The 22384-nt window shown below is 32.8% G+C and overlaps 7 protein-coding genes across 8 annotated transcripts; 3 read left to right on the forward strand and 4 right to left on the reverse strand.

The window, feature by feature from the left end:
* Window position 1: 1 nt before the first annotated feature.
* Window positions 2-1602, reverse strand: LOC124493779 (uncharacterized). The gene is made up of 5 exons (XM_075732157.1): window positions 1392-1602; window positions 1105-1224; window positions 776-968; window positions 588-701; window positions 2-529 (listed from the first exon to the last, which is right to left on the reverse strand). Exons 2-5 carry the CDS (start codon window positions 1111-1113, stop codon window positions 273-275), a joined length of 573 nt encoding a protein of 190 aa, XP_075588272.1. The 5' UTR covers window positions 1114-1224; window positions 1392-1602; the 3' UTR covers window positions 2-272.
* A 665-nt stretch (window positions 1603-2267) lies between these two features.
* LOC124494317 (uncharacterized) lies at window positions 2268-3527 on the reverse strand. Its single transcript, XM_047057485.2, has 4 exons — window positions 3425-3527; window positions 3057-3234; window positions 2856-2969; window positions 2268-2797 (listed from the first exon to the last, which is right to left on the reverse strand). The coding sequence occupies exons 1-4, from the start codon at window positions 3431-3433 to the stop codon at window positions 2574-2576; spliced, it is 525 nt and encodes a 174-aa protein (XP_046913441.1). The 5' UTR covers window positions 3434-3527; the 3' UTR covers window positions 2268-2573.
* Window positions 3528-7247: 3720 nt separating this feature from the next.
* On the reverse strand, window positions 7248-11953 carry LOC124494112 (uncharacterized). 2 transcript variants are annotated; one of them, XM_075732158.1, is made up of 5 exons: window positions 11760-11953; window positions 10770-11695; window positions 10220-10717; window positions 8137-10158; window positions 7248-8065 (listed from the first exon to the last, which is right to left on the reverse strand). In XM_075732158.1, exons 2-5 carry the CDS (start codon window positions 11629-11631, stop codon window positions 7416-7418), a joined length of 4032 nt encoding a protein of 1343 aa, XP_075588273.1. In that variant the 5' UTR covers window positions 11632-11695; window positions 11760-11953; the 3' UTR covers window positions 7248-7415. The 2 variants fall into 2 exon arrangements, with proteins under 2 accessions (XP_075588273.1, XP_046913220.2); XM_047057264.2 differs by having other exon boundaries at window positions 10770-11772.
* A 3-nt stretch (window positions 11954-11956) lies between these two features.
* On the forward strand, window positions 11957-16432 carry LOC124494917 (uncharacterized). The gene has a single exon (XM_047058201.2). The coding sequence runs from the start codon at window positions 12193-12195 to the stop codon at window positions 13300-13302; it is 1110 nt and encodes a 369-aa protein (XP_046914157.2). The 5' UTR covers window positions 11957-12192; the 3' UTR covers window positions 13303-16432.
* Window positions 16433-17211: 779 nt separating this feature from the next.
* Window positions 17212-19975, forward strand: LOC124494203 (uncharacterized). The gene is made up of 6 exons (XM_047057369.2): window positions 17212-17350; window positions 17411-17634; window positions 17701-17855; window positions 17924-19063; window positions 19130-19420; window positions 19506-19975. The coding sequence occupies exons 4-6, from the start codon at window positions 18849-18851 to the stop codon at window positions 19783-19785; spliced, it is 786 nt and encodes a 261-aa protein (XP_046913325.2). The 5' UTR covers window positions 17212-17350; window positions 17411-17634; window positions 17701-17855; window positions 17924-18848; the 3' UTR covers window positions 19786-19975.
* On the reverse strand, window positions 19911-21005 carry Phax (phosphorylated adaptor for RNA export). The gene is made up of 2 exons (XM_047057371.2): window positions 20371-21005; window positions 19911-20300 (listed from the first exon to the last, which is right to left on the reverse strand). The coding sequence occupies exons 1-2, from the start codon at window positions 20933-20935 to the stop codon at window positions 19957-19959; spliced, it is 909 nt and encodes a 302-aa protein (XP_046913327.1). The 5' UTR covers window positions 20936-21005; the 3' UTR covers window positions 19911-19956.
* Window positions 21006-21039: 34 nt separating this feature from the next.
* Tsen2 (tRNA splicing endonuclease subunit 2) lies at window positions 21040-22373 on the forward strand. Its single transcript, XM_047057370.2, has 2 exons — window positions 21040-21546; window positions 21610-22373. Exons 1-2 carry the CDS (start codon window positions 21121-21123, stop codon window positions 22237-22239), a joined length of 1056 nt encoding a protein of 351 aa, XP_046913326.1. The 5' UTR covers window positions 21040-21120; the 3' UTR covers window positions 22240-22373.
* Window positions 22374-22384: the final 11 nt, after the last annotated feature.

A 22384-nucleotide genomic window follows, 5' to 3' on the forward strand; every position in this document is an offset into this window, starting at 1 on the left:
ATTTTTCTTGTTATCTACTATATAATTTTATTATTCTTCTTGTCATTTCTTTTTTCGTATTTAAATAAATAAATAAATAAATAATTATCTGTGGGATTGAAAGAGATATGGTTGAGAGAGAGAGAGAGAGAGAGAAAATGGATTTGGCATTTCAATCGATTTTTTTCTTGGTTCTTCACAGGTTATTGTAGCCATATCCACCATCGTTTCGGATTTTTTTTTCAAAAAAAAAACTACAGCTACCATTTTGAATGGTTTACTACAATTATTATCTAATAGCCACCACCACCATATCCACCGCCCATACCGCCACCATAACCACCTCCTTGACCACCACCATAACCACCGCCCATACCGCCACCATAACCGCCTCCTTGACCACCACCATATGATTGTCGTGAAACCAAAGTTTCAATTTCTTCTTGCACGGGTTTAATTTCCTGAGTAATTCGTCGACGTGGTGTAATGATTTCATTGACTTCTTGGTAAACTGGTTTTTTCACTGTATGTTTCAAAACATGTGGTTCATCTAAACAAGTGGAAAATTAAATTACCGATAAGCGGAAATTATCAACAATACCACATACCTTGTGAATATGATTCTTGATGGCTGCCTTTTTGACCTTCATGTTGTTGGTTTACATGCAAATACGATGATTTGGATCGGAAATTCATATAAACTGGAGCAGCATTGGCATTGACTATCGAATTGGAAATTGATTAAGAAAATTAATTTTAAACAAATCAAAGAGAAAAAATTCGAAAATAATCATACCATCAACATAGACTGGTTTGCTGTAACCAGATGATGGAACATCATATGAACGGATATTGTGATAAGATCGTACAGCTAATGGAATGGATCCGTAGCCGCCACCACCACCATAGCCGCCACCACCACCACCACCACCATAACCTCCACCACCATAAGCACAGACCAAAGTGGTCAAAGTAGCCAAAACCAAAAGCTATTTAAAAATTGAAATGAAAAGAAAAATTAATGAAACGAATGATATGATTTTCAGATGCGTTCAGGTTATCGGATGGTTATGGATCAAAGAAACTCGAGACAAATGGATCATTCAAACGAAAAAAAAATCATACTTTGAACATTTTTGTTTGTTATTAAAATGAAAAAAAAAGTGTTGATGATGATTGAAATTTGTTGATTTTTGATGATGATATAAAATGATCGAACGAACTGATCATTTTTATAGTCAAAATCTTAACGTTGTTTATGTGTGTTTTACGTAATTTTCAAAATTTTATAAATAAATAAAAAAAACAAAAACGAAACGATAATTAACGATTCTTAATTTGTAATTTGTTTCTGTCTCTATTTATTCACACACACACACACACACACACACACAAACACGTGTTGCACGTACTTGATTTTTTTTTTAATTTCTTTGCTTTGATTATAACACACATGTACATTATGTGTTAAATGATCAGATAATGAAAACGGACATATTTCATAAAAATATATCTAGATCAATCAAGTCTGTGTGACCAACTGTGTGTGTGTTTTTTTTTTTTTTTTTTTTTTTTTGAAAATCGTGCTCATCTGTGTTTCTTTTGCTAAGAGTCAAATTATTTAAAAAAAAAATTTTTTTTCTTGTTTCAAGAACACTTTTTTTTCGTCGCAAAAAAAGAGAAACTTTTAAAACTGATGATGATGAAAATCAACAGCAACAGCAACAACAACAAGGTGATTAAAAAAAAAATACACCCACACACACACACAATAACATAGTGGATACACCCACCTAAAAAAAAAACACCTGATCGATCCAAATTGAAATCAATTGCGTATCAATTATCAAGAAATTCATAATGATCATCATCTTAATTTATGTAATAAATTTGGAGGAAAAAAAACTTCCGAATTTTCTAAATTTAACTTCAATGACAGAGAAAAAAATTTTATTTTTTATTTTTAAAACATTTCGTTTTTTTTCTTCACAGATTCAAGATGAAACAAATTTTTATTTTTTTCGTGTCCTTTCAAACATGACTATAATTAAAACGAAATGAAATCGTATCAGCAAGATTTTATCTTATCACCATAATGTGAACGATGTAAATGTTTATCATTCCGTTGGTCATAATATCTTGTATGATGATGACCATGAAAAATGTTTCTTTTTTTCTCACATTTTTTTTGTTTTGTTTGCATAACACACACACACACACACAAGTGTAGATTTTCACAATCTTCAAACACTTGATAGGAAACGATAATGACTATTTCGACATTCAAATTTCAAATTTGATAATAATCAATTATTTTTTATTAAATTGGAGAAAACATACACACAGACACTTGTATTGAACAGTGAGTGTGAAAAAGAAAAATCAATTACATAAAATAAATAGAAAAAAAGGGGGTAAAATAAATAATGATAAGGGGGCTGGAAAAAATTCTTGGCCCACCAGAAATTGTTGAGATAAATAATTGATTCACAAAGACATCCAAATCACGTTTTTTGTTTTTTTGGTTTCGGATTTTTTTTTCAAAAAAAAAAAAACTACAGCTACCACTTTGAATGGTCAACTACAATTAATATCTAATAGCCACCACCGTAACCACCGCCCATACCGCCACCATAACCACCACCCATACCGCCGCCATATCCGCCTCCACCACCATATGATTTTCGTGCAACCAAAGTTTCAATTTCTTCTTGTACTGGTTTAATTTCCTGTGTAATTCGTCGATATGGTGTAATGATTTCATTGACTTCTTGGTAAACTGGTTTTTTCACTGTGTGTTTCAAGACATGTGGTTCATCTGAAAAAGTGGAAAATTGAATTACCGATAATCGGAAATTATCAACAATACCACATACCTTGTGAATATGATTCTTGGTAGCTGCCTTTTTGACCTTCATGTTGTTGGTTCACATGCAAGTACGATGATTTGGATCGGAAATTCATGTAGATTGGTACGGCATTGGCATCAACTAATTTTTTTGAGTTAAAAATCAAAATTCAATTTAAATTCAGATTTTATGTTTCATGAAAATGAATGTCGTAGAAAAAATTCATACCATCAACATAGACTGGTTTGCTGTAACCATATGATGGAACATCATATGAACGGATATTGTGATAAGATCGTACAGCTAATGGAATGGCCCCGTAGCCGCCACCACCACCATAGCCACCACCCATTCCACCATAACCATAAGAATGGGCCAAAGTAGCCAAAGCAGCAATAACCAAAAGCTAATGAATGGATTCACGATTGATGGAGGTGTGTGTGTGTGTGTGGAGGGTAAAAGATGAAAAAAAAACAATAGAAAGAAAAAAATCAATATAATTGATTGATTGAATACACGATTCAGACGGTCAAATCCGGATGACAAAATTCGGAAAAAATGACACGAAAAACAAAACAAACAAAAAAAAATCATACTTTGAACATTTTTTTGTTTGTTGGTTTGCTTGTTTTTTCAAAGAAAAACTGGATGCAAATTGTTTGCTGTATGTTTGATGGATGGATGAATGTGCGTTTGATACAAATGATGGAACAAACTGCTCATTTTTATAGCCGAAAAAGTGAACAAAATAATAATAATAATAAATAATACTGTCGCTGTTGTTGTTTTCTGATAATAATTGAAATTAATAACAAAAATAACGATTCGTAATTTGTAATCCTGCTATGTTTAGCTCAAAGTTAGGCCCCATTCACTTTTGCTTTTTGCTTTTGGTGTGTGTGTGTTTGTGTGGACTGTGTGACTGCCCATTTGTGTTGCACACGTGTTGCACGTATTGTGTATTTGTGCTTGGAACATTTCCACCACACACACACACACACACACATAGATGTATTGTACAATGATGGAAAAAAATTTAGAAAATAAAACGGACATTATTACATAAATATATCTGGATTAAATGAATGGATGGATGCGTGGACAAAACAAATGAAACGATGATGATGATGAAAAAAAAATGGAACAGATTGACCAACCATTATCATCATTATCATCAACAATCATGAAAAAAAAAATTTTTTTTTTAAGTCGTAGATCTATTTTTTTCTTCTTCTTTCTGTTGAATAATTTGTCAATTGATAAGTTATGGAAAAAATTTTCAAGTTTTTTCTTTTTGCTTCATTCTCTGTTTTTGACAAAAAACAGAGACATAAAGAAAAATCCATTACCACCTACACGTTGGCCAACACCAAAAACAAATAAAACAGATCCGATCTGCGATCCAAAAAAAAAAATCAATCAATCAATCAATCAGATTAATATTTTCGAAACAACGAACAAAAAATATTAATACCGAAAAATTGAATGTTGAATATCAAAAATTTTGTTTTTTCTTTTCGGTTCGGGTTATGCAATTATTTTTCGTGATTTGTAATTACTTCTTTCCATCATTTTTTTTTTCTTCGTTGTTATGGTGGTCATTGATCATCATCATCATCATCATCATCATTATCTTTAATTCACGAAAAGTGATAGTTTTCTTATTCATCATCTTCTTCTTTTCATTGTCGTTTATTTTTGTTCGTTTCTTCTTCTTTAATTTCAAAGAAGACTTATAATGTCATCCATGTGTGTGTAAAAATTATTCACGTGTTTGTTCCATTTATTTTTATTTTTATTTTTTCATTTCATTTCATCGTCGGATGATGATGATCCAATAATGATGATGATGATGATGCTAAACTTGATATGTTTTTATTTTCATCCACACGCACAACAAAATAAAAACATTAATCCAGTGTGTATCCTTGAAAAGCAAAAAAAAAAAAATTTGCTCCTTGGGAACATAGTTAGAGATAAAGATGGAAAAACACGTTACAAATTGGATTTGGACAAACAAAAAAAAAAATCTTCATGGCCATTTTGTTGTTGAAAAATCAAAAATCAATTTTTTTTTCTTCTATCGATTCACATAATCACAAGGGGGCAATTTTGTTGAAAATTCGGTTCAATTGGCAATCCATTTTCTATTCATCGATGATTGTTGAATTGATCAAGCCAAGTGTGGAATGTGTGGATGTTTAGGTGCCCTAATAGCAGTGTGGATCAAGGACTCAACGCTCTTGCACATACACACACACACACACACACCACCCAGCCAATGGAGAGAAAAAGATCTTGAAATAGATGAATGAATGAAAAAATTATACATTAATTTCAAATAACTACTAAATCAATCGATTGATCGGAAAACCAATGAAAAAAAAATTTGATCTACGAAAGAATAAAATTTAAATATTTTATGATGATTTGAAAAAAAGCAGCAGCTAAAAGTCTTTCATCATTATTATGTAACTAGATGGATAGATAAATTGACCGGTCTGTGTGAAGTAGAAAAAAAACAATTTTTTTTGTTGACCGATTTATTTATTTTCAGATTTCAAATTTCAGATTGAAAAAAAATACTGTGTGTATGCGGCAATGTGAGAGAAAAATGAAAAGCGTGCCCGATCAAATGATTGAGAGAAATTTGATGAAAAAAAAAATAAATGTCTAAAATTGAATTTTTTTTTTCTTGTTGTGGCCATAATTCTCTTCAATTAGCCAACAATTTAATAATGGGATAATCAATCGATTTTTGATCGATTATAATCATTATTTATTGGATATTGGATCGATTGATTTGTGGATTCTCATGCACGAGAACAGAAAGAAAATTGAGCTTATTCTTGGATTATGAATGTATATGTAATGTAATGAAATGACACAAATGACAAAATTAGTAGTAAGAAGAAAAAAAATTGATTTCCATGATGATTATGTAACTGGCGTTTTTTTTTTGCTTTTCACTGATCATGAAATGAATAAAAAAAAATTTTTGTGTGTGTGTTTGTTTGTAGTAATAGTAAATAACATTCGTTTTCATTTCATTTTCATTCAATATCGATCGATAGATGATCGTCGTTTTCTTCATTAAATGTTTTCATAGATTATCATGAAACATCAATTGCTGCTGCACAATCATTATCATTATCGCTATCAGCCATTTTTTTTTTTTTTTTTGAATGCATACACAACAGTGACAAACACCTTTAGGGGATAAAATTTACAAACGGTTGAGATATACAAACACAAACGATCCATTTATATATTATTTCGCACAAAGAGCTTATATATTTTCTAGGGGGGAAAAATCGTGCAAAACAAAATAATTTTGTGTGTGTATGTGTGTATGCATGTATGGAAAAATCCCTTCATTGAATTTGTTTGAGATAACGAAGCAACGGGGACATTTGATTTTTTATTATTATTATTATTTGTCATTCATAAATGCGACATTAAATGTGCGACACATAAGATATCCACTTCCTAAAGCCAAAATGAAAAATTTTGTTTCAAAATTTGTTTGAGAATCGATTCAAAACGACGACAACAACAACGATAATAACAACAGGTACATGGTTTCATTCCATGCCATGCCATGGAATGTGTGTGCATGTGTGTGTATGACTAAATTGATCAATTTATTTTCGGCCATTTAATTATCATTTTTATCTCCATTTCAAGATTATAATCACTTTTTTCAATCTCATTCTGTCTCTTTTTTTTCACTGTTTACATTTGGTCGATTTTGAGTTTTAATTTTCACTTTTTCATTACGATAGACAAAAAAAATGGTTTCCAATTTACGAATGGTCATTAAGATGAGTGGAAAAAATTTTTGACGACGATGATGACGAATATTTACGTGTGTAGAAATTTTTTTATTTTTGGACAAATTTTTTTTTCGTCAAAAAAATGAAATGAAATGAAATGGATTAAAAAAAAATGTCATGTCATTGAATAGGACGATGACAGGATAGAATGGATGGATGGAACAACAACAACAATTTCGACAACACAACGTCCGTGTTGATATTCATTGAATCCATTTTTTTTTTTTTTTTTGTTAATGATGGTGAATCATGTTGTATAATCATAAAGATTCGAATTTCGATGACCTTGGTTGTTTTGTTTTTTTTAATGGTGTTAAAATTGTTCATTTTCAAACAAAACAAAAAAAAACAAAAAAACACAATGCATGATCATCATCACCATTGTTATTGACTTGATTTTTTTTCACTGATGATGATGATCAAAAGTGATTTGGATTTTGATGACCGATGTTTTTCTTGATTTTATCATTACCATTACCATTATTATTATTATTATTATTGAACATCTTTATATAGAGAATAAACACCTGCAACAATTTTGGATCTCGACAAATTAAACAAAAAAAAACGAACGAAATCATCATCAGGACTAAAAATAAATTTAATTTTTTTTAACACTAGTAACGCCATCTTTCGATCGTTTCTATTACATAACATTAAACAAAACAAATCAGATAATAAAAAACACAATCAATCATCATCTCATTCGTCTCTTTTTTTTTATTTAGTACAAAATGGATAATTATCATTTTTATATGGCAAATTGTTTGATTGTAAATTCATGATGGCAACCAAGACCAGGTATGATTACATTTAATGGTCGTAATGTTTGATGATGATTCAAAATTTTTTCAGCACGATTTCGCCGTGATTGAAATGGATTTACTTTCACAATCAATGCCAATAATGCCAATGTTTGAAATAACAGGACATTCATAATTAACATCAATATTGAATGATTCAGATCATCATCTACAATATGATAACGATAAAGAATTGCTTGAATTTCTTTCGAACGACAACGATCAAAACCATATTGCAAGATTAATGTACCACGATTTAGAAAACGTAATGGAACAAAATTGGATAAGATTTGATAACTGTAATGTAAATCATCAATGGGTGCATTTCCATCGGATAGAAGAAACCATATTATTGAAATGACAGACATTGTAACGATAATGACGGCAAAACTATTTGCAGCAACAATTACCAGTAAATAACCAATACTTTGCATTGGAATCACGGCCAAAATGAATAACAACGTGTACCAATAAAAAATCCCTGGCCGTACGATTTCATAGATATTGATCGTGTAGACAAAACCAATGGTCGTTATTAATAATGGTATCCATTCAATAACCATCCTGGTTAGATAGAATGTACCACTACTGTACCAACCTGTGTGAATGAATGAATAAATTAATTATTAATTGAAATTTAGTTATAATAACTACTAATTTACTACTAACCATTTCGATGTTCATTTGAAAAATATCGTAATTCAGATAATAATAATATTGTACATTGTAGAAATATCAATGAAACAAAAAAAGTATTTGCTGAAATAATGTACATGAAATTTTGTTCCAAATCATCATCTTTCTGGCGTTCTACTTCGGTTCGATTGCAAGTATTATTATAGGATTCTTCCCAATTCACACAACCACTTGTCAGTGCAATATTTGTGTTGATTTTCATTACTAACGATGGACCTTGTATAATAATAAGAATTATAAATGCCGTAAACGATATCCATTTATGTCCACGAATATAGGCCATATATCGTAATAACAATATCCAACATGATCTTAATGAAAATCGGATACGATTCGTTGGAATACCATCGATAACTTTTTGTGTATCTTGCATTGATTCCATTTTGTTTTGTTGATTTGTAATTTCCATCGCTGTTGCATGTTGAGCTAGTTTTTCAACTATCGGATCTGTGTAATTCAAACAAGAATATCGTATAAGTTGTTCGATGGGAAATAAGTTGTTTTCTTCCATGATTCTCGTTTCATTGATATCGGGAATTTGCATGAGAAATTGTCGTATATTTGACGGTGGACCCGAATAAACACACACACCACCTTTAGCGAGCACATAAAGTTGATCAAACATCATCAACACTTGAATGTTTGGTTGATGAATACTAGCAATGATGGTCAGATTATGTGCACGTGCAAGTTTAGCCAAATAAGCTACAACAACTTCAGCTGAATTACTATCCAATCCACTGGTTGGTTCATCGATGCAAATCAAATTTGGCATTCTTTGGCTAGTTAATTCTAAACCCAATGCCAGTCGTTTACGTTCACCACCTGAACATTTTTGTACATAAGTATCAGCTATATCTGCGATGCCTAATTCATTCAACATATTTCTTGCAATACTTTCATGATTTAAATTGGATTCTTCGGATGAATTTTTCAATCTTGATGCATATATAAGACTTTGTAGCGCTGTTAAACCAGGCATCAGATGTCCAGAAACTTCTTGCGTCAAATAACATACACGTGTTGGACAATATTTTGTGAGATAAAATTCACTTTCTTCACTCAATCGCGTTTTCATTTGTCCATTTAAAACTTTCAATAATGATGTCTTGCCAGCACCCGATGGACCCATCAATGCATTCAATGAACCGAAACGAAAGTGACCATTTAAATTTTTCAGGATTAATTTCGATCCTTGATCAATATTATTGGCTGAACGTATTTCATATATTGATGAGGATGCAAACAGATTGATTGAACGCCATGCAATCATAATTTTATTGCGTGTAAAATTTTCAAATTCAATTTCTTTACCAATTTTTGTACGATTTATTTGTGTTAAATCAATATTTTCCATTTTGGCATTTTCATCATAATCGATTGGCAATAATTCATCGTTTGTCGTGGTCTGAGGCAATTGTTTTTTGCCACGTTTATAATAGAAAGAAAATTTCCACCAAAGTATCAAAGCAGTAATCAATCGTATAATAAGAATATTCAAGAAAACTCCAGCAGATTCACTGAATATTTGATCTTGATCAATATCGTTATCGACTAATATATATGAACGTTCCGTTTCAGGATCACAACGATGAAATGAATAAAATGAATATAAAAAACCATTAAAAATATAACGATTTTTAACAATTTTTATCATTGTTTGCCATATAGGATCATTCAATTGTTCAGATTTGAAAATCATACCAATAAATATATGAAATGTTTGTGAAACAATCAATCCTAATATAACGGCAATTTCCAAATAACGGGTGAATATGATGCCAAGTAGAAAACCACAACTTTGATTATATATGATGATTAACCATGTAAAATAAACATAATAACTAAATCGTTGCCAGTCAATGCGATATTGATCAATATATAAATGATTTACAGTGAAATAATTGAATATTGTAAGGAAAATGGCTACCAATGTAAATTCAAACAATCGTACAAGATTGAATGATAGATAAAAGGCAACCAAACTATACCATTCTATTTATTGTTAAAATGTAAAATTAAATTAAATCACAGGCAAAAATACAATTAAACTTACTATTTCGATGTTCATTAATGAAAATTTTCATCATCTGTATAAATGATATTGCACTGATTGATATTGTAGTAGCACCCGATATCCAAATGATATTTGTTAGAAATATACGATATTGGAATATATAATTCTCATTTGAATGTTTTTGCATACAAGTTATATTACCAATATCAGTGCCATCATCATTATTGTCGAATGAATAACATGTGTTTGGTGTAACCATTAATGGATCATACATTGTTGATAAAACCGTAATAAACAATGCCAATGATATGAGTAATAGAAATAATTTTGTACGTTCCACTACGAATACGATGAGTAGTAAACGATTAAATTGTAACCATAGATCATACAATGAAAATTTTTTTTGATTTTTTGAAATAATTTGATCAATCGAATAAAATTCTTGTTGATTGATGATTTTTGTTGTGGAGTTTATCGTCGCTATTTGTTCCTGTAAACATGAATTGGCGAACCTTCTAACCAATTCATCACCGATTCCTAAATCAAATTTAAAAGTTATTAATTGTTCTATATGTAATTTCTTACATACCTTTACAGGCTATTTTCGAATATTCTTCAATCGTTGGTTTATCCGCCTCCAATTCTTGTTGGGTTGTTTGTTGCAATTTTCCTAGTAAATTTTTGGCGTCATCAAAATATATGCAAACACCGCCTTTTGCTAGTATATAAAGCTTATCGAAAAGATTCAAGATATCTGAACTTGGTACATGAATTGAAACCAAAATCGTTAAATGATCATTATGATCCACTAATCGTCGTAAACATTGCATAACCAATAATGCTGAATTACTATCTAAACCGGTGGTTGGTTCATCCAGAAATAAGAAATCTGGCTGTTGTAAGGACATTAGTTCCTGTGCGATTGCAACACGTCTTTGTTCACCACCAGAACAATGTTCAAATTGTTTATTCAGAATAGTTTCGTCTAGTATCAATTCCTTCAATACCTGGCCAATGTGTTCATCCATTATTCGATTGTCATCACGATTATTTTTAAATCGAAATGCATATTCAAGTATCTGACGGATTGTCATTTTACCAATGATTGTTTCTTGGATATGTTGTTCAATTATACGAATTACCGGTATCTTGTCATTTCGACGGATATAAATTTCGGAATCAGCTGAAACGCCAGATTGTAATGTTCCATTCAGACAATTTAATAAGGTTGTTTTACCGGAACCACTGGGACCAAGAAATCCGTTTAAACTTTTTCTATATAAATGACCATTCAATCTTTGTAGAATAATTTTAGGTTTATTAAACCAACAATTGTAACGGCTATTATTCACTTCAAAACGAAGATTTCGCCATAAAATCGATACATTTTTCATGGATTGTGAATGATCATCATCAAAATTTTCAATTTCAATTTCTTCTGTTGACGACATTATGATTTTTCATCAGAAAAAAATGAACGGTGTATTTTTTGCAGGTTTTGAATCAAAATTAAAACTAGAGCAAAAACGAAAAAAAATGAATATTCAGCAATCAAGAGATATGTTTAGCAAACACTAACCAGAATAATAATCACACATCAGCCTTTCTTTTTATCATCATTTGAGAAATGTGATGATAATATCGATGTGAATTTTTTTACTTTCAATGCCAATGCTGATGTTTTGATTAATTTGAAGAAAGAAATTTATATCTGCAAGGGAATATGTTGTTTTGATAGTGTAGATTTGATTCAATTAATCGTTAAATGTGTATAGTATGCGGCCTCCACACACACACATACCACTCACACTACACAACACCACCACTACCACTAATGTCACACACACACAAAGGACACGACATGTATATAAGTCATGACACAAACACTGGACACACACTTGTTGTTTAACCTTTGATTAGTTGACCATTAAAAGTTCTTCTTCTCAACCGTGGTGCGAACGTTACTGGTGTCAGGACCGATTCGAACTCAACGTGTAAATTCAACGATCAATATGGCAACATTGTCAACTACACGGCGAGAAATCTCTCGTTTACATAGTCGACTATTAATTCGACAATTGAATCCGGAAGCAGAAAAAGAAAAAATCTTAAAGCTTGCCGAAGATCTGGCCAATGAACATGATCAAATATGGTCGTCAGATACAGAGCCGACAACTGAAGAAATCGACAAAATGTCGCAATATCAAGAAAAACTGCGAGAATTATTGCAGGAAGTGGACCCGAAACCAAAAATTTCCACTAATGCAACAGCAGAAATACCGAAGATCAAAATTAAATTTTCCGGTAAAAAGCAGGACTGGGCAAGTTTCCTCTCGCTGTTCGAGATTGCCACAAAAGAAGCAAGTCCACAAGAAAAATACCTAATCTTAACAAATGCTCTGCCTAATCATCTAAAACGTGATCATCCGACAACACCAAATGCTGAAAGTGTCGAAAATATAATCAACGCTCTGAATATCACATTTGGACCGATCGACAACAATCAAACGTTGGACATGGTAGAACGTTTTAATCCTGGTTCAAAAACACCATTATCATCAACAACAGGCAGATTGTGTGCTCTCTACCATCAAGCAGTCTCTCGGGATATCAACAAAGAATGTATAAACCGAGTGTTCAAGAAGAAAATTTTACAAATCATGCCGTTTAGCGTGCTGAACCAACTGCCGATGAACAACGACGTAGAGATGATAATCAACAAAATGGCTGAAATAGCCCATGTGCAAACTCAAGCCCTTGAGGCCAAACGAGGAAATCAACAACAACAACAACGCTCAGCTTATCGACCAACACAGCAGGGCAACAGAAGCAATAAATGTGCATTATGTTCAAGATCGAACCACAACAGCATGGCATGTACCAGTGGCTCAGCAAGATCACGTAAGCAAATGGCTCAACGTCGTGGTTTATGCATGAAATGTTTACGACCCAATCACAAGGCCAACGAGTGTCGATCAAACACAAGTTGTGGCAAGTGCAAAGGACAACATGCCACCTGCCTATGTGACAAAGCAACGATCAATACATCGGAGATGGCGCATGATGATTCAAACGACGAAGACCAATTCGACGATAACGACGACTTGGTAGCTTTAAACTAAACCGCCCTCCCAGGCGTTTAATAGAATTCCCTTTGTTTATCAATAAAATTAAAACTTTGGCATTATATGATACGGGTGCAAATTTTACTGGCATGTCAAAAAGCAAAGCGGAAAATCTAAAAATTAAGTGGCAGAAGAAAGCCGGAACTGCATATATGGCTGACGGAACAGCAGTTCAATGCCTCGGGAGGGCTAAAACATCTGTATCGATTGGTAGTGAAAATCACGAAACCACAATATTTGTGTTCAACAAACTTCATCATGACATCGTAGTTGGGACGGACACTATCGAAAAATTCCTGTTGGAACAACGAGTTGGTCTTAAAATCTTTCAACACAACAAACCGTTGACCAACCTGAAAAACGAAACAAGAAAACGTCTGACAATCAACAACTGTGCCGATCAAATCAAGCGACAATATAACGACGTATTCACTGGTTGTGGAAGAACAGAAAGAATAGTCCACACCATCGACGTTTCATCAAATCGATTAATACGTCATAAAACACAAAATATACCAGTACACTGGAGAGAAGATATTGCCAATCATATCAACGAATTACAACAACTTGGCATTATCGAAGAATCAAAAAGTGAATATCGATCTCGCATAGTACCGATCAAGAAAAAAGACGGTTCGGTTCGTCTAGCCATCGACTATCGCGACCTAAACAAAATTTCAAACAACGATGCTTTCCCGATGCCAAAGATAAAAGACATCCTGTTCAAATTATCCAAGGCGAAAATCTTTTCAAAAATGGATCTAAAACGCGGATATTATCAAATACCAATGGAAGAAAATTCCAAGAAATATACCGCTTTCGCCTTCAACAACAAATTGTATCAATTCAAGATGATGCCGTTTGGTCTAGTGGCAGCACCACAAACCTTTCAACGACTAATGGAATCTATTCTGGGTCATCTTGATTTTGTAGAGTGCTACCTCGACGACGTAATAATATTCAGTGAAAACGAACAAAAACATCGACAACATCTCGATCAAATATTCAACATCCTCAGAGAAGAAAATCTCAAATTGAATGAAGAAAAGTGCCAATTCTACATGAAAGAAATCGATTACCTTGGGTTCTCCATCAAAAAAGGACATCGAACAATATTGGCTTCAAATAAACAAAAATTATTACAATTTCCTCGACCATCCAATCAGAATGAAGCCAAAACATTCATCGGTTTGGCCGGCTATTACCGTGATCTGATAAAGGACTTCGCAAAAATGTGCAAGCCGTTATATTATTGCAGTAACCAGAAAAAGTTCAGATGGTTACACGAGCAAGAAGAAGCCTTCAATCAGCTAAAAGAAGTGATCAAGAAAAATCCGACGGTCATGATACCGGATATGTCACTAAAATTTACCGTAACAACGGATGCCTCTGATAGCGCCATGGGAGCGGTACTATCACAAACAATCAACAATGTTAAAACGCCAGTTGATTTCTTTTCAAGAGGCTTCAACGATACACAGAAAAGATATTCAACCTATGAGAAAGAAGCGACTGCCTTAATTCAAGCATTGAAGTACTGGCAATATCTATTGATTGGAAAACCGTTCATTCTGGAAACAGACCACAAACCATTGAAATGGCTGCTGTCCAAGAAAGATTGTAACGGGAAATTGGGCAGAATGGTGTTGAAACTGGCGGACTTCCAAATCGAAAACATCGAACACATCAAAGGAACGGAAAACGTCCTTGCAGATACGCTAAGTAGATTGCAAGTGAACTGTATTGCGGGATCACAGGACGATAGTCAACCGGATGACGTGATCAACAGAGATCGCAATAATTTTCGGTACCAAAATGGCAGATGGTATTTCGTCGACAGCTCGTCAGGTACAGAATCGTTACGAATATACATCAGAAACGAAAACGAACGTGAACAGATACTAAAGACGGTTCACGATAACGGACATTTTGGGGTATTCAAATGTATGGAAGAAATCAGAAAACGATTTTGGTGGCCCGGCTGGAAAAGGCAAGTCAAACATATTGTATCAACCTGTCCACGCTGCGAGCAATACAAGGAAAATACCGAAAGGACTCGATTGCCGATGATTACGAGTCAAGCGGAACCAAATAACTGGAGAAGATTGGGAATCGACATCTGTGGCCCGTTGCAGACTACCAACGACGGAAATAAATACATCCTGGTTTTACAAGACTACGCTTCAAAATTCGTCGTAGCAAAACCAGTGGCCACCATCTCATCAACAGTCGTTATTGAATGGTTACGTCAGGTATTCCAAGATTTCGGATGGCCCCAGATCATACTTCATGACTGTGGTGCCCAGTTCCAGAGCGAACAATTCAAAAGATTCGCATCCGAAAATCGCATCGAACTGGAAGAAGCAACAGTGGCTCATCATCAAACTAATGGAATGGTGGAACGTATTATCCGGACAATTGAAACAATTATCCGAGTATCAGCTAACGATCATAATAATTGGGACCGTACGCTACCAGAAGCTATCGCAGCCTACAATGGATCAAGACATTATTCGACATCCATGTCACCATTCAAGGCAATGTACGGCCGAGACATGACTACTCAACTGGACCGAAGATATGGAATCGTACACAACACCGAAGATATGGGAATCCTGAGAGAACGACGTCTGGCTCGACATGGACAAGCCCAACGGCACCAAAAAGAACAATACGACAGGAAAACTAAAGTGGAGCCGATTCGAGTTGGGGACAGAGTGCTATGGCATTTGGTCGAAGCAACTATGGGGAGCTCGAAAAAGTTCAACCGACGTTGGAAAGGCCCATTTATAGCAGCCGAAATGAATTACCCGAACATCAAGATCGAGGACAGGAATGGAAACTTCCGTTGGATCCACCACAACCACATCAAAAAATCATTGGCTGCAAACACCGATTTAGACATAATTAGAAACCGCGGCCGACCCCGGACACTTCCGTCTTGAGGGGGAGGAGTATGCGGCCTCCACACACACACATACCACTCACACTACACAACACCACCACTACCACTAATGTCACACACACACAAAGGACACGACATGTATATAAGTCATGACACAAACACTGGACACACACTTGTTGTTTAACCTTTGATTAGTTGACCATTAAAAGTTCTTCTTCTCAACCGTGGTGCGAACGTTACTGTATGATTTATTTTTGATGTGAATCAATTTGATTTAAATTGCGAATGATTAATAACAATCATCATATGATGTTCATGATGATGATGATGATGGGCAAATATGGTATTTTGATTGAAAATTTTTTTCAAACATTTGTTATTTATCAAAAAATCTACATTGTAGTAAACTCTGATCGATTGATTAATTTTATTACTTGCGAATAAATAGAAAAAAACTGGTTTCATGTTTTTTTTTGTCGATAAATAAATATATTCGAACGACAAAACACATATATTTTGATTTTTTTTTCTGTTGTGTTCATTTATTATTGATAAAACAGATATTGATACGATACGCTATCCGCCAAAATTAGCTTACTATATGAAATTTTTGAAGCTGTAACCAGATTTAAAAACAAAGGGTTTTTAACCTTTATATTCATTTTTCGATTTTTGATTTCATTTGTAATGAACCTCATTCCAACATTCGATCCAAAATCATTGTGAATCTGAACACCAGGATACATTATGTGTGTGTGGCTATTATCACACAACCAGTGTTAGTGTTTTGTATCAGTGGTGGTGGTGGTGGTAGTGGTAGTAGACCAAACATTTCATGCATACATTTATGCATAATTGTAAATTCATGCGTACCATGCATATACCGCTCACATTGTGTGCTGTCAATGTGTTTTCTATTTTTTTTTTAGCGCGCCAAAACTTATTCGCATGTTTTACCAAATTTTTTTTTTTGCAAATTATCTGAAAAAAACAACCTGAAAACTTGTCAAATAATTGAACGGTTGTGTGTTTGTTTGATCGATAAAGACAATTACAAGTAAATCATGGATGCTCTCAAGAAAAAACTTCTTAAAGATTTCAATTCGATTGTCTATAGAATCAAAAAAAATCAAGAAAAAAGTAAGCAAAGAAAAAACTGAACCAAATCGTTTTTAATCCATATGATACATTTTTAAATAGATAAAATATTGCAAGATTACATGATATTCATTGATAATCTGAATCGATATGTAAATCAAACAAAATGGAGCCAATTTTCCGTTGGCGAGGAAAGATGGCAAGCATTATCGTGTTATGTAGAAAAGAATCAATCAAATTCATCATCTTCATCGGAAATTATCGACCAGGCAAAACTGTTGGAGAGTTTCAAAATGTCGAAAATTCTGGCCAATAAAATTATCTTTGTAAATATATTTCGCAATATTTGTGAAAATTGGTTGTAACAAATTTTTTGAAATTTTTTTTTGCAGCGCAAAACTGCTGGCGTTTTTCGGCTAAATCATCCGTTGGTCATGGCAATGAACCGCCTGAAACACGGATCCAAAGATCAAGAAGAATGTGCCATCCACCGAAAGAGATTCAAAAGCGAATCAAGAATGAGGGAGCATTTGAAAACTTGTCATCCGTAAGTCTGTTAAATCGCTTATAACATTGGTAATCTGATTCTCACTTATTATTACATTCATTCTATAGAGAAGTTTATGTTGATACTATCGATCCAAATGAATATGAATATGACCGAAAAAATGTTTGTCAAATTTTGTATGTTCCTGTGGCAACCATTAAAGATGAGAATATGTCTCCAAATTGTGCAAAAGAAAAACCCAAAATTCCAATCATTACGTTATCATCGGATGATGATAATGGCGACAACAAAGAATCTATTGATCAAAATCAAAATGAACAAAAAAAAAGAAGAAATTGAAAAAATAAATGGCCAGTCCACCATCAAAATTATCTCGAAAATCTGAAATTGTTGGATTTCAGCTTAAAATGGCATCCACCAGATGATGGGGCAATCGCAACTTGAAAAAAATTTAACAGGAAACAAAACTAAACTACGAATGATAAATTCAGCAAATAATCAAATACAAAACGACAACGAAGAAGAAGAAGATATTCAAGTTTTTTTTCTGATATTTCCAAAAATAAATGAATAGAAAAACGAATTTTGGAATTGCCTCATGAACACACACATGCACGTACAACAGAACAACATATTGTATATATGTGAAAATCGAAAAAAAAAATTCAATCCAGCGTTTCAATGTCATCATCAACACTAACGACAACGACAAACTTTTTCTCTATATATACGCGTGTATATCAATTTAATGATCATGTCCATTTTTTTGTTTTGTTTTGTTTTGTATTCGTCATTGAATATTTCAATCTTCTTCAACAAAAATGTTAATGTTGCAATCAATCATCGAACAACAACAGACAATGAATGAATGAATTGAATTGAAGCTGTAATGTGAACATCATTTCTTTTTTTCTGATTGTTTGACTCATAGTGTGATCAAGTTTCTTGTTACATCATTTTGTTTCTTATTGATTCTTTGTTTTCCATTTTTTTGTTGTTGAAAATTCTATTGATCTCAATCAGTCGCCAATAATGGTCAATTTACTTCGTTTATTCTCAGCCATAATCATCACCATATTTGTATTATGTATTCAGCAGCCATCAATTGTCAATTGTGATACATGGATTACATTGTGGAATAAACTCAATATGCCAGTAGAAATTCAATGTTTTCGTGATTCAGCAATGAAAGTTAGAAAATTTAAAAAGAAAATTATCGAACCAGATGATCGTTATGATATTAAGGGGTAAGTTTCAAAAAGAAATCATGAATTGATTATGATGATCGTTAATTCACGTGACACTCGTTTTAGGAAATATCCACAAAAATCAATGAAAAAATTTTATCGCCATTGGTGTGAAGTAAAAACCGATGATAATATTTCCATTATGTTTGACGTATTTGGTGGTAAAAATAAAAAAATCAATAAAATGTCTGATTCTTATTCGGATTGGATCATAAATTCTGGCGGCATTTATCGTTTCCGTAAGGGACAATTATTTATGTATTATGGTAAAAATTGGCTCGGCGAAGAACATAATATTGAAGATGATTTAGCCGGTACACCGGAAAAAGAATTGCATCCAGAAGATTTTGTTTTCATGTATGTTTAATTGATTGATTTTTTTTTTTTTTTGATTAATTGATTGATTGACTTTTTCATTTTCCCAACTTTCCCACCACCTTAGTGCACCGGTTGATATTGATTTAAAAACGGCTAAAATGCCAATCGATCAGCAACGATTTGCCATTACAAAAGCTGAATATGCAGCATTGAAATTTGAAAATCCCAAAGATATGGCTCGATACGTGAAAGCGGCAATGAAAAAACGTTTCGGTTCATTTTGGGAAGTATTCATCGAACAAAAAATGTCAAATAAAACCGTAAAACGTACTTGTGATTCGAAATTTGTAATGAATTTTTCCGTCAATGATTTAGCATTTATTGTTTGTCGTGTAATGAGATAAAATCGAATCTGATCTTGATGCAGTGTCTATTTCTTCCCTGAACAACAACTCGATTCCGTTAACTCGTTTTTTGTTTTTTTTTGAATTTTGATTTTCAAAAAATAAAAAATTCATTTTCATCATCATTTGAATTAAAAATAATTTTAATCAATCAATAAATAAATCAATCAATCATTTTTTACGTTTCTTATTCTTTTTTTTCTTTTTGCATTTTTTAATTACATTGCTACCTCGTTGAGATTGATTTTTTTGTTTTTTCAATTTTTTTATTCGGCGATTATGTTCACGTACTTCACGATTACCGAATATTAATTTTCGTTGTTCATCAGTGATTGTTGAATCATTTTTAATTAGATAGAAAAATGTTCCACCTGGTGAACGTCTACGTTGATGCTGTTGTTGTTGTTGTTGATCATTACCATCATCAATCATAAGGCCACCAACATCTTCAATATCTAATACTTCGGCCATTAATTGCCGTGCACGTGTTTCACCCAAAACATCGACAGTATTTTCTGTGTGTGTGATTAAACAGACAAAAAAAATGATTTTTTTCGAAAAATTTTTGACACAAATTGAACTTACTGATAATATCGGTTCGTTTTTCTCGAAGTTTATAGGCAATTTCACCAACGATTCCTGGTTTACGAATACGTTTAGGTTTTCCATCCGATGATGAAATTTTTGGTGCAAATTTTTGCTCAAAATCTTTTTGTGACCATTGAAAATAATTTTCACGATCATTTGATTCATTCTGTTGTTGTTGTTGTTGACATTTCCGTTTCTGTAATCGTAATCGTTTTCGTCGTCGTGCTGCTGCACGTCGGTCTTTTATTTCCAATGTTTCATTCATTGTATCGGTTAGTTGTTGTTCCATAAGTATTTCCGACCATATACTAAATTTATTCTTAGTATTCGATTGATCGACAATCGTTAGCTTTGGTGATGGTCGAGACAGGGATGGATTCAAATGATCGTTTTTGATGACAATTTCATCGTTATCATCGTGAATTTTGGCACCAACATGTCTACGATCATCACAATCAGAATCATCATCACTAGAGGATGAACCAGGTGGTTCGAATCGAAATGGTTTGGTAGCTGTAGCCATTACATTATCATTTATGGATTTAGATGAATTCAAATTCATTTTCAATCAAATGAAGAAGAAAGTGAAAAAACATGAAACAAAAAAATGATACACGTGAGAATTCTTTCTCTCAAATGAGTGTCCTAGTGTTTATGAACGGTTTGGAAAATTTGGCACGTGTTTATAAAGCAAAAAAAATTCTTGACATTCTGAGATTTGAGATTTAAATCCACAACATTAAAAAAATGGATGGATCCAAAAAGAAACCAAAAACCAGTCATCATCATCATCATCGTCATCATCATTCATTGGGTAAAGCGTTCTGTAAAACACAGATTAATTTACCATTCCCATATCCAATGTTGGATTTGAAAAAGAAAACAATATGGCCATTTTCTAAGGAAGAATTTTTCATGATCGCTATTGGACGATTAATCGAGAAGGAAAAATTAATTTCCATTGAACATTTGCCTACTATTTTAGCATTGAATAAAATGGGTTTTTTCGGTGCACATTCTAGCCGTGAAATTATATTCAAATCAATGATTGATTCAACAACACAAAACAATCGACAACAATCACAAAATAAACCAAAATTTACGGTCGGATTTTTTTCACTAAAAACCGTCGATATACCATCGGCATTGACAACATTTATTGGTGATACAAATGTAATGGTTTCCTTTCATTTCTTTTTTCTCTATACTAATGGCATGTTTTGTTTTTCATTACAGAAACTTAAAAAGAATGAAAATCAAAATTCAACGACAACAACAAAAGATCAGAAAACATCATTCACAAATATGAAACTTAATTTGGAAGAAGCTTATTTCCTGAGTTATGTGTTTGGAATGTTGAAAATTGAAAAAAATCCCAAAGAATTTTATGGTCTTGATGAACTATGGCAATGTTGTTGTCGGTTATCCAATGATGATTCAAAATCTGGTGGTGATTGTACTAAATTCGTTACACGATTTGCTGCATATTATTATTTTCGTTCACAAGGATTTATTGTAAGTAATGGTTTTAAATTTGGTGTCGATTATTTGCTGTATGAAGAAGGACCACCATTCAATCATTCACATTATGCTGTTATTGTTGAATATAAATACGATGATGATGATGGTGATCAAAAACAAAATGAAACATGCAAATATAATGAAATATCTGGCCTAATACGAATATCGAACAATTCACGAAAAGAATTAATTCAATGTACAGTGATTATACCGGCAACATATCGATCACATTTATCCGATTGTGGACCTGGTTGTATTAAATATTTTCATATTAATCTTATTCATTTACAACGTCAAACATTGGATACATGGCAAAATAATAGTGGCGGTGGTGGTGGTGGATGAAATTAACAATTTTTTTTGTTAATAAATTTTTTTTTTTTGATTTTATAAAACAATCGATATTTTTTTTAAATAAATACTATTGCGATAGTGGTGTTGTTGGCGGAAAAGTATCGTGCATCACTATCACAAAATTTTATTTATTTTT

The sequence above is a fragment of the Dermatophagoides farinae genome, chromosome 6 (assembly GCF_024713945.1).
Source record: "Dermatophagoides farinae isolate YC_2012a chromosome 6, ASM2471394v1, whole genome shotgun sequence".
Lineage (NCBI taxonomy): Eukaryota > Metazoa > Arthropoda > Arachnida > Sarcoptiformes > Pyroglyphidae > Dermatophagoides > Dermatophagoides farinae.